General features: G+C 39.3%; 1 protein-coding gene across 6 annotated transcripts in view; it reads left to right on the top strand.

The window, feature by feature from the left end:
* The window catches only part of GNB1 (G protein subunit beta 1), a 42,258-nt gene extending 32,175 nt beyond the window's left edge, over positions 1–10,083 (top strand). For 5 of the 6 annotated variants that reach the window (XM_057417503.1, XM_057417521.1, XM_057417530.1 and 2 more), the window contains 4 exons: positions 4,127–4,328; positions 5,069–5,285; positions 7,862–7,973; positions 8,352–10,083. In XM_057417503.1, coding sequence (XP_057273486.1) covers positions 4,127–4,328; positions 5,069–5,285; positions 7,862–7,968 — 526 coding nt within the window. In that variant the 3' untranslated portion in view covers positions 7,969–7,973; positions 8,352–10,083. The remainder of the gene's footprint in view (positions 1–4,126; positions 4,329–5,068; positions 5,286–7,861; positions 7,974–8,351) is intronic. The other variant, XM_057417549.1, reaches the window with a different exon arrangement.
* Positions 10,084–12,707: the final 2,624 nt, after the last annotated feature.

The following is a 12,707-nucleotide window of genomic DNA, read 5'->3' as shown; positions in this document are numbered from 1 at the left end:
CCAGAAGAGTAAATGTGATTTAATTATTGTTCATATGTCACGTTTTTAACCAGTAATGGAAAACTTGGACTTTCAAGTTTGTTAGCTTCGGCTGTTTAGTTATGCCCATATTCTGAAGAGCCTGACCTAATTCTGTCTGTTAAGCTTGTATGAGCATTTTTTTTTTTCGGAAATGTATTAGACTAATGAATTTCTCAAACTTGCTTAGTATTTTCAGTATTTATTACTTAAAAAGTCATACTTAAATTTTTTTTTTAAATACAGAAATCAGTTTATGTTACTATTCGTCAGATTTCCTAGAAAATATTCTACAGTGACAGTAGATGGTTTTTTCTTGTCCTTTCTTTTTTAGGAGAATGTAGGTGTGTAACTCAATAAATACTAGCTACTGAACAAAAAAAGACCTCAATCTTTTTTTTCATAGATTTTGTCTCTTATATCTAATTCTTAAAAGCATTACAGCTCTTGCAAGCAGCAGTTCTTATAGCAAAGGTTGTCTAATCATAGAATCATAGAATAGTTAGGCTTGGAAAGGACCTTAAGATCATCTAGTTCCAAGGCCCCTGCCATGGGCAGGGACACCTCACACTAAACCATGTCACCCAAGGCTCTGTCCAACCTGGCCTTGAACACTGACAGGGATGGAGCATTCACAACCTCCCTGGGCAACCCATTCCAGTGCCTCACCACCCTAACAGGAAAGAATTTCTTCCTTATATCCAATCTAAACTTCCCCTGTTTAAGTTTTAACCCATTACCCTTTGTCCTGTCACTACAGTCCCTAATGAACAGTCCATCCCCAGCATCCCTATAGGCCCCCTTCAGATACTGGAAGGCTGCTATAAGGTCTCCATGCAGCCTTCTCCAGGCTGAGCAGCCCCAACTTTCTCAGCCTGTCTTCATACAGGAGGTGCTTCAGTCCCCTGATCATCCTCATGGCCCTTCTCTGGACTTGTTCCAACAGTTCCATGTCCTTTTTATGTTGAGGACACCAGAACTGCACACAATGCTCCAGGTGAGGTCTCACGAGAGCAGAGTAGAGGGGGCAGGATCACCTCCTTTGACCTGCTGGTCATGCTCCTTTTGATGCAGCCCAGGATACAGTTGGCTTTCTGTGCTGCAGGCACACACTGAAGCCGGCTCATGTTCATTTTCTTATCAACCAACACCCCCAAGTCCTCCACAGGGCTGCTCTGAATCTCTTCTCTGTCCAACCTGTAGCTGTGCCTGGGATTGCTCCGACCCAGGTGTAGGACCTTGCACTTGGCATGGTTAAACTTCATAAGGTTGGCATCAGCCCACCTCACAAGCATGTTGAGGTCCCTCTGGATGGCATTCCTTCCCTGCAGTGTATCAACCGAACCACACAGCTTGGTGTCATCGGCAAACTTGCTGAGGGCACACTCAATCCCACTGTCCATGTCAGTGACAAAGATGTTGAACAAGACTGGTCCCAACACGGATCCCTGAGGGACACCACTTGTTACTGGTCTCCAGGCGGACACTGAGCCATTGACCACAACTCTTTGTGTGTGGCCATCCAGCCAGTTCTTTATGCACTGAGTGGTCCATCCATCAAAGTGATGTCTCTTCAATTTAGTGACAAGGGTGTCATATGGGACAGTGTCAAAAGTTTTGCACGAGTCCAGGTAGGTGACATCAACTGCTCTACCGCTGTCCATCAGTTCTGTAGCCCCATCATAGAAGGCCACCAAATTGGTCAGGCAGGATTTCCCCTTAGTGAAGCCATGCTGGTTGTTGCCAAGTTGTTTTTCATGTGCCTTAGCATGCCTTCCAGGAGAATCTGCTCCAAGATTTGCCAGGCACAGAGGTGAGACTGACTGGTCTGTAGTTCCGTGGATCATCTATTTTCTCCTTGAAAACAGGGGTTATATTTCCCTTTTTCCAGTTATTGGAAACTTCACCTGACTGCCATGATTTTTCAAATATGATGGCCAGTGGCTTAGCAACTTCATTTGCCAGCTCCTTCGGGACCTGCGGATGGATTTCATCAGGTCCCATGGACTTGTGCACATTCAGGTTCTTAAGATGGTATCAAACCAGATCCTTTTCTACAGTGGGCCTAAGGCCTTCATTCCCACAGTCCCTGCATCTGCCTTCCAAGACTTGGGTGGTGTGGTCAGAGCATTTGCCGGTGAGGACTGAAGCAAAGAAGTCATTCAGAACCTCAGCCTTCTCCAAATCCTGTGTAGCCAGCTCTCCCGAGAGCTTCCAGAGGTGGCCTTCGTTGTCCCTAGTCTGTATTTTATTTGCTAGGTACCTGTAGAATCCCTTCCTGTTATCCTTAACAACCCTAGCCAAGTTTAATTCTAACTGGGCCTTAGTTTTCCTAACCTGGTCCCTAGCTTCCTGGACAACATCCCAGTATTCTTCCCAGGATGCCTGTCCTTGCTTCCACCTTTTATAAGCCACTTCTTTTCCTTTGAATTTTCTCAGCAGCTCCTTATCCATCCAAGGAGGTCTCCTGGCCCTCCTGCTGCACTTCCTTCTAGTTGGGATGCAACACTCCTGAGCTTGTAGCAGGTGATCCTTGAATATCAACCAACAGTCTTGGGCCCCCCTGCCCTCTAGGGCTATGTCCCATGGAACCTTCTGAAGCAGGTTCCTGAAGAGGCCGAAGTCAGCTCTTTTGAAGTCCAGGGCAGTGAGCTTGCTGCACGCTTTTCTCACTGTCCTGAGGATCTCATATTCTCGACCCATCTCATGATCGCTGCATCCAAGGCTGCCCTGGAGCGTCACATTTCCAACGAGCCCTTCCCTGTTGGTGAGCACGAGGGCAAGCACGGCACCTCTCCTTGTCGGCTCCTCTATTACTTGCAGAAGGAAGTTGTCCTCTACACAGTCGAGGAACCTCCTGTGTTGCTTGTGCCGGGCCGTTCCGTCGCTCCAACGGATACCAGGGTGGTTGAAGTCCCCCATGAGAACAAGGGCCTGTGAGCGTGAGGTTGTTCCTATCTGTCCATGGAGGGCTTCATCCACAGAGACCTCTTGATCAGGTGGTCTGTAACAGATCCCCACAGTAATGTCTCCCATAGCTGTTCTCCCTTTAACCCTGACCCACAAACTCTCTGTTGACTGCTCATCTGTCCCCAGACAGAGTTCCATACTCTCCAGCCTATCCCTAACATAAAGGGCAGCTCCCCTTCCCCGCTTGCCAGGCCTGTCTTTTCTAAAGAGCCTGTAACCTTCCATCCCAACTCCAGTCATAGGAGCCATCCCACCAGGTTTCTGTGATGCCTATCGTATCATATCCGTGTAGATGTGCACACATCTCTAATTCCTCTTGTTTGTTCCCCATACTACAGGTGTTTGTACCTGAGCTGATGTCCAAATGAAGTCAGCTCATAGGCTGTAGCAGCTGAAATATCTCTACATTGCTCTCAGCATTTATTATAAGCACTTCTACATAGTGTCAGTGTCTTTGAATGCCCATCTGTTCACTGATTCCGAGTAGCTATTGAATACATATGGGGTTTAATGCAAAAATGTTTCTAAATATGGGTTGGTGTTCTGTTTTGCTGCAGGGTTTGTTAAAATTATGCCCTTAAGAGAATTCAGCTACATTGAGTTACTGTAGCATCTCTACAGTTCTCTGGATAGCAGTTTGTCCTTGACACTTCAGTTCAGCCGAACTTCAAAGTACGGTTTCAAGTCATCTTTTACTTGCCTTGTGCGAATCTGCCCCTGATGGCTCTGCTTTACCTAGAAATTACAGAAATTGAAAAGTCTGCATCTTCCTTCAGTGTATAGACCTCTTGTTAGGGAGATAATAGTGTTATTTCATACTTTTATACTCTTTGATTATCACTGTACTGGTGATTTTGCTGTCTCAGAAAAGCTCAGAGATCACAGACATAACTTAAGGTTGCACATCCTCAGTGTCTTTTTAAAAATGGGAAATGCTGACTCAGCTTTTGCTGTAAACTTGCCATTGCCGCTTTAAATCATTTCACTTGGTTTTTCTACCACTGGTTTATTTTTTTATTAATACTTTAAGGAGTTTTACTTTTTAGCAATGATAATAAATTAACAGGTTTAGACAAGAATTGCTGTCTTCACCTTGGAACACTGCTGTGTTAATATCTGCCTTCTTAATTCTTTCAAGTGCTCTCTGGGACATAGAAACTGGCCAGCAGACAACTACATTTACTGGGCACACTGGAGATGTCATGAGTTTGTCTCTTGCTCCTGATGCCCGGTGTTTTGTTTCTGGTGCCTGTGATGCCTCTGCCAAACTGTGGGATGTTAGAGAAGGAATGTGTCGGCAAACCTTCACCGGCCATGAGTCGGACATCAACGCCATCTGTGTATGTATCGACTTGAGCAGAGACCCCATGGGATTTCAATTCGTATTTTTACATTTCAGTAGTCTCAGCTCTTAAGCATGTACTGTATGATGTGGTATTATGGCATGTTTTTCTAATTGATAATTTTTATGGCTGGGGAATGTACCTGAAACTTGTACAGCTTGAGTTCACTTGAGGTAAATGAAAACTGACTGTTCTTCACATGCTCTCTTACTTACTAGTAGTAGTGACCGCACTTTACGCATTTGGATAAATTATATTTTATGCTTCTGATACATTTAAATGTAATGGTTTAAAAGGGAAGCAAAACTGATGGACTTTGGCTAATGGAAATCGTTATTTAAGCTCAACATTTGGTTTACCCTAAAATTGTTAAAAATAATGAAAGTTCCTTAAAAGCTAAACATATAGAAAGGCCTCTCCTATTTTATCACTGGGTCTACATCACACTTTGTTAAAAGCACATAAATGATTGGTATAGAATTGGAGATGGTGAGTTAAGATCAGCTCTGGTGTAGTCATTTGCAGGTAGGGGCAGGAATATGATGATGTTGCTTAAACAAATGAAACCAGTGTGGAGAAAAAGAAAAGAATAAGAGGAAAAATCCTGTTCTGGGGAGGTGTATGCTCTTCTTTGCAGCTTTAATTTTTTTTTTTTACTTGCTCTGCACAAAATGATGAGTTCAGTGAGACAGAGGAATCAAGTCTGAAATTGTGTCTCTTTTCCTCCCTCCTTGAAGTTCTTCCCAAATGGCAATGCGTTTGCCACAGGCTCAGATGATGCTACATGCAGGCTTTTTGATCTTCGGGCTGATCAGGAACTTATGGTTTATTCACATGATAACATCATTTGTGGCATCACCTCTGTAGCATTTTCCAAGAGTGGGCGTCTCCTCTTAGCTGGTTATGATGACTTCAACTGCAATGTCTGGGACACGCTGAAAGCTGATAGAGCAGGTAAATGTTTTTTTTTTTTTGGGGTATGTTATAAACACAGTGGGACACTCTGAATGTGAGTTGTCATTGAGTGTTTCCTGCCTCAACTTTAAAATTCTGTGATAACCTGTTTCAGGATGACCAGTGATGAAAGTAGATTAATGATGATAACAAATAAAATGGAATACTGCTTAAGGATAGAAAGGAACAATGGATGGTTGCAAACAGGAATATTGCCACTAAAAACAAGGTTTTGGTGGCTATATTTGTAGGCTTTATGGCATTGTTTGTATTAACTGTTCAAAGCAATTCGATATTAGCATAGCTGTTCATAGAAAAGTTGGTTGTGTTTCTTTTTCCCCTGATAACTTGTAGCAGTAGCTGTAGAGACAACCAGCAAAACAGCATGCACTGTGGAGATCAACTTTTGAGGAAATGAGTATGAAATCTATTGTACGAAGATTTAGGTAATTTAACTTCAGCTCTTTAAAAGTGAAAATTGTTATCAGAAAAAAAAAGAAAAGATACAAACTGAGTCTCAAATGTTTTGCTACTCTCATTAGAACAGGGGATAAGAACAAGAACCTATTGTGCTGCCCAAGGAAGGCTCTTAAAATTATCCTAGGTGGATTTTAAAAGCAAACAAAAAGCACCAGCCAAGTTACACCACAGGTGGGGGAGAGGGGGGAACCAAGCCAAACGTAAAGAAATGTATGATTTTACTGAAATAGTTTCCATTGGGTTTGTTAATTCCTTTCTCCAGCAACCAGAATTTATTCTTTGTTTCTCCTAAAATTTATGATAGTTTTTGTCAATGCTCAGAAGTTGAAGCTGTGGACTCTTGGTTTGTATATTCTAAAATAACTTCTGGTTCTATTTGCCAGATACAACTATTTCAGTACTGGAATGCATTTTATGAATCAGTTTGTGTGTTGAGATTTACAATTCCAGATTCTTATGCTTTGATTATTGAGACATAAATGTGTATACAAGTGGAAATGAATTGAGAAATTTCTCTTGGTTAATGTCTAGGTTAGTTTACAAATGACTGTGTTTAAGTACTGTAAGAACAATTATGTGGGTCTTTCTGTATTTCTGTTCTTTGAAAGACCTTCAGTAAGAAAAAGGAGGTGGTGATCTTGCTTGCCTATAGAAATGAGAAACAAGTCTTTTTCTACTGATCTGGGTTTACAGTCCATGTACGTGTCAAGTGCAATTCTTTATTACCAACTTTTAGAATTGATTTAAACTACTTTATTGATTATTTTGCATACTGAAATGTTCTGAGACTTCAAGTTGCTGGTCAGATTTGACACTTGGACACTTCTATCATACCTGGTTCTATATTAAGTGCCTTTGTGATTATGTATTTAGCTCAAATGCATAAGACTTCTCAGTGCTGTCTTTGTTTTACAATATTGCAGTGCTTATTAATGTTGATGGTAGAGAGAATGTTGATATATTAATGCTTTTTCCAGAGTAAATTTTAGGTAACTCCTACATACTCATGTTAGCTCTGGCAGCAGGCTTCTGTATTGCACTGAATTTCCAAAGAATGTATAGTGTGCTTCAGCACTCAGGATTTGGCTTCTGATGTGGCAGAAGTGCACAATGCTGTCCTGAGGCTTAGACACTTGATGAATTTAATAGGATTTGGAGATTCATGGTGTTACTCACACAGCATTATTGCTTTTATCAAGTATATCACAAAAATTACTTCTTCAAACATCAAGCATCCTTGTCTATGAATTAGTCACTTGTACACTGCAATTAACAATAATACTAACTTTTAAACATGTTAGTTTAAAAACAACTGACTTAATTCATGTTTTGTACTGAAGATTGGTAAAAGAAAGGAGGAAGCCCAAAATATGAACGAGGAGAATTCGAAACACAATGTGATTGATGTATAAAGATTAATTTTAAGTGTACAAATACCTGAGTGCCGTGGACTGAAAAGCACTTGAATATAATTAGGTTTTCTTTTTACCTACTTGAAACTGTTAAATTGAGAGGATAGAGGAAAATGTTGCTTATTTAGTTTTTCTGCTTGGTTGTAATTTTTTTTTATAGTACTATAATTGTAACATATTTCAGTATTGACAAATACATTGTATGTAGGAGTTTGTGTTGCAAGTGCTTGTAAACATAGTAAGATAAAATTAGCTGAAAAAATGCTTTAGTGTTCATAGCATAATTCAGCTTAATTGACAATTTTGCACACTAAAAAAATTAAAATCTAACTGATCTTTATCACTGTGTAGAGGAAATACATAGAGCTATGCAATGCATGGTTATACTGTATTTATTGCTATGACATTGTCAGCAGAGTTTTTGGGGCTGTGATTTTACAACTCATGAGAAATCAGTACAGGTCATAATGTGGGGAATATACAAGGAAAAATTTGGAGTAATGCGTTTACTGAATTATTCTATTGTGGAGCCATCCAGTTGTATCCAAGTTTGTGATTATTAAATCAAAAGCATTTAAAAATTCCAAGCATGCCTGTTCAGGATTTTTTAATGTATTGGTTGAATAATCCAGTCACATGTGTCTCAAAGTAATATACGTATTTGTTACATATTCTTACTTACAGGTGTCCTTGCTGGTCACGATAACCGTGTCAGTTGCTTAGGTGTGACTGATGATGGTATGGCAGTGGCAACAGGATCATGGGACAGCTTCCTCAAGATCTGGAACTGAAGTAGGTAGGTATCCAATTAATTAAGGCTGTGCTTGATTGGGATTTCAGAGTGTTTATTTCCAGGCTAAACAATGCTGTTTTACTGATGCTACCAGCCTATAGTTCAGATTAGGAAAGTCACTAAGAAAAAAAGAAATCAACTTATTACAGAAGGCTATTTGTTTAATGTATGCAATGTCATTTTTGTGATAAGCTATTTTGGCATGTTTTATTTTCCTGATAGGGATGACTATACAGTCTTTTGAATCTGGGCTGGTAAATAAATAGCATTCTTGAAAATAGTGAGATAATGTCTAAATGTGTCAGTTTAGTGAGGGCAAAGCTTGACGCTTGCTTACACTTTATCAAAGCGCAACTCTTAATCAGTCTTTCTGTGTGTCAGAAGAGCGGTGGATTCCATGACTGGAAGAAGTTTCCAACAGTTGAAAATTAAAAATGATAGCATATCCAATCCAACCATACTAACTTGGACCCCCATCCTCCCAACTTCAAAGGGCAAGATCTTTTCCATCTCCTGTTGCTGAAATGAAGAGCACAATTACCTTTCCAAGAAGAATTTTTGTGTTGTAAGCAAAATGAAATTGTGCATTCCTTCTGGGACCATTTTTTCTTTTCTGTCTTGAGAATTAAAAAATGAAACACTATCATAAAAGCATGACCAGAAAATAAACTTGAGCATAATTGTGAAACAGTTAGCTTTCACTGTAGTTTCCAAGTTGAGGTTAAGGACTTTATCTTACACACTTGCAAATTTTAAAGTCATGTTTGTAGCAGGATTTTTTTTCAAGTTTCCTTTTTAAATACATTTCTTTAAGTATTTAATTGAGCAAACCAAGGAAGTCCTAGCCCAAAGCATCTGGGGGTTGTTAACACTGTAAATTTAGTCCCTATTTTTTTTTTTTTCTAGTGTCACAGATAATTGTTGCACAAAACTTGGCATATATAGGATAATGTTAAGCAGTAAGGTAACCAAGCACATGCTGTAAAAGGTAATGAATGCTTGTTTAAAGAATCCTTTCACCTTTTATGGATAACAAATGCAATCCTTGGTCCCTCCTGTCCCCCCCATCCCCCCCCTTTATTATTTCTTTTTTTATCTGTTTTGGATTTGTCCACTGGAAAGGGCAGTTTATATATCCTTAACACTATCCTATAAGTCTCATCAACCAGGAATCTCTGTTTTCAAAAGAGACCTGTCCTACACCTGGGTATTAAGTCAATTCTTTGTGTATGAAATGATGTACAAATCAATGTTTTGAAAATAATGATCTTGAACTTTCTAAGTTAAACAGGAAAAAAAAATTTTTTTGATTGTTTGCCATATTGGGTGGGTTTACTCTTAGAATCGCATGCTGTAGAAATGCTAAAAAGTGCATATTGGACTAAGTCCTTAGATGTTTTTTCTTTGAAGAAATAACCTGTTTAAAAACTGTAACCATTGTCGCTGTATTCATTTATTGTTGCTACTCTGTGCATAAGTCTCTGAAGAACTCCAGTACAAGCTATGCACGTTTTGGAGTAGCGTGGTAAGTCACTTTTTTCTTTTTTCTTTTTTTTTTTCTTTTTATTTTAAGGAAACGGCCTGTTCAAACAATCGCTGTCAAAGATTCTGGGGTGTGGGAGGAGGGAACTTAGACCATCTTCTTTATAAATGAGATCCTCACAGCCAGTTCCTCTTGTAGGATGAGTCCTTTGCATCTGATCAGAGTCATTTTTGTAATGAGCAGGTTTTCCTGGCTTTCTTTTCAAATAAAATGTTAAAAGCAGCAGTGTTTGGACAGCAGATTGTTCTGTTAAACTTTCCTATCTTCTCACTGTATCCAGAAATGCTCCTTCTAGCAGCAGTAGTAGCTTTCTCCATTTTGTTTTTTCTGCAACATTCTGTACAAAAATGTGCTGTAATTGTGCGTTAGGCCTGGATTTGGCATAAAAGATGAATTCCCTCTTATTCTCTTTCATGAAACTACTCTGTAGAGCTTTCTCCACGCCCTGTATCCCTCTTCACCTTTTGTATTTAATTTTAAAGTCAGTGTACTTCAAGAAAGCTGGATGCAAGATAGATACTATATTAAAATGTAATGTTATTTAAGATGTAATAAAGCAGTTTGACATGAGTTTTGACTGATCTGTTCTGCAGCTTTTTGTTCAACCCACAAAATGACTTCTGGCAGGATTTGAGTTATGAAACAAGCATGAGAGAAAAGTGTGTGATGCCCAAAACCAAATTGTTAGGTATTTTCAGTTGGCTTTGATCTTTAATGGTTCGTGTGGTATACATAATATGAACATGAAAATGCTTTGTGGGATATAAGTGCAACACCTTAAGTAGGAAATTAGAGCAAAATGTTCAGTAACTTGTTTTAAAGTTTCTGTGCCCTTTTAATAAGGAAAGAATTGAGTGGAACATCTTGTGTTATTGCCATTTCAGGATGTTGTCATTGTTAGCTGTCCTTACTGTAGGTATTGAGAAGGGGAAGTAGCTGTCATTTTAATGCTCAGTAAGAACAAACTCTCCACAAGGCAGAATTATATCCAGAAGAAAAAAAAAAGGACTTTATACCAACAGAAGCAAATTCCTGCAACACGAGGTGTTGAAAGGCAGTTGGTTTAACAACTTGGTATTGGGCCACTCTAGGGTTTTATTTTGCATTTTTAGTAAGTAAAGTCTCTTCTCTTGTTCTGACCTAAACAAAAGTGAATTTTTTCCCTCATTTCACATCAGCCAAGAGAGATTCCAATGCCATGGCTTGGTTTCATACCAAACATGGTAATTCCTGGCCTTAATGGAGAAGTTTTTAAAAGCTGTGAGTATGGAAAATATGATGGTGATATAGTACTTAACTAGCAGCCTTTAACTGTGAGCTTAGGGTTTTTGGACAGCAGAATACTGGTCAGTAGTTCATGGATGGAAATGCTTAAATTTGGGAATTTCAAATTTCACCTTTTCCAATTCCAAATGGTATAGCTATTTTTTCCCTGCACGTGATATACTTTTATTCCAACAGATGTTTCATATGTGCCTTTGTCTAGTCTAGAATAAAATCAGTGCAGACATGATCTGTCTTACCTTCCTTAATCTCTATCCATATGTTAAATTGCTGTTTGCTTGTGCTGAGAATGCCTTTGCTGGTAATAAAATACCTGCCAAGATAGCAACTTTTTGTGTCAAGAGGCTAACGTGCAGTGTGATATATTTGAAATACAAACAGTTGCAAATGCATCTTGTTGCAGACAGTGCTTCTGTTAAATATGAAGCTTTAAGCTATATTATTTAAATATCTAAAATCTGCATGCTTAGTTATTCGGAGAGCTGTAGCTGAGGAAGAATGGGTATGCAAGGCAGGAAGCACTGAACTCTTGTGTCGTTGACTTTGGGGTTTTGACAGCCTTTAATTTTAGGGGGGCTTGGGTCAGTACCCAGTTCAAAATGGCGTCTGTAATCTTACCTATAGCAGTCATAGTAATATAGTAGCTCCTCCTGTGGGCTTCAGAAAGATTCTGACTTAAAGATAATTCTGAGATGTGATTCCAAAAGAGCAGCTTCACCTGGCTGCTAGGAAACTTGTAGAGCAAGGTATCCTAAACTGAGAACTTTGATATGTGAGAGAGATTTGTCTCTGCTTGGTCTTGGTGGCACTGCTTGCAGTTTGTTGCTTGTGGGCTCGTGAGTGTTTGATGTGTGAAGGGGTGAGGAGTGGAGTCTTTGCAAAGGAGGATGGAGTAAAATTTATGAGTTTAAGAAGCCTGTTAGATGATGCTGGACAGCACTGATGGAGCTGAGGTATTCAAGTAATAAGTGGGGGGTGGGAAAAAGAGTTCCAGTTGTCTGGTCCTGGCTTGGGAAAGTGTGTCATGGTAATAGCATGGACTTCCATGGGATTGGAATCTTCTCATGGAGCTGGGGGGAAGGAGTCAAGTGAAGGAAGAGATAACAAATGTCTTAATTTCAGTACCTAGTGTTAAGACTTTTAATTATAATGTTTTTTGTGGCTTTCATGGCCTTTAATTTCCTTGTATATTAAATGTATTTTAAAAGATCTGAGGTTATACTGCTAGTGGAAGAAAAGATCTGAGCTGGGCATCCTAACTTCAAACCATTCAGTGCCTTGGGGTGTATGCTTAAAATCAGCTGTGAAACATACTTAAAATTACTGATAGAATCGTGGCCCACAACAGCTAAAAATAGAATTATCTGGTTTCTGGGAAGTGGCAAAGTAAATAAGAATAATAAAACCTGTCACCCTTGCTGTGTAACTTGGACTGAAACAAACCAGGATCTTGTGTGATATTATGATTAATACTGTTTTTAGTGTAGGTGTAATCAGGAATTCAGATTTTGAGGGGAAAGAATCAAAGAACTGACTAAATGAACAAGTTTTAACAGCAATTGGTTATTTTTGCGTAGTGATGCTCTGGGTTTTTTTTTTGTTGTTGTTGTTGGTTTTTGGTTTTTCATTTTCTCTTCATGTAATCTTTAAAAGTCTTGTTTCTGCTTTAAGCATCAGGCTCCTCAGTGGATCTGAGTTGATCACTTTATAACATTCTGATGTGTGAGAATTCTGAAGTATATGATCTGTCTGGTTTAGGGCTTTATGAGAAAGGGAGGAAGAAGAGCTGGAGAAAGTTTGGAGAGAATAAATAATACATTTCATTTCTAATGTTCTGGAACAGGGATTCTTAGCCTATTCCCTTGTCAACCCTGCTCGGAATGGCCCTGTCACATGAAAATTCCCAATAT

This window comes from Pezoporus wallicus, unplaced genomic scaffold (genome assembly GCF_028554395.1).
Source record: "Pezoporus wallicus isolate ANWC-B61680 ecotype Strahan unplaced genomic scaffold, APGP_CSIRO_Pwel_v1 contig_13766, whole genome shotgun sequence".
Classification (NCBI taxonomy): domain Eukaryota; kingdom Metazoa; phylum Chordata; class Aves; order Psittaciformes; family Psittacidae; genus Pezoporus; species Pezoporus wallicus.
This window is presented reverse-complemented; position numbering and strand designations above follow the sequence as displayed.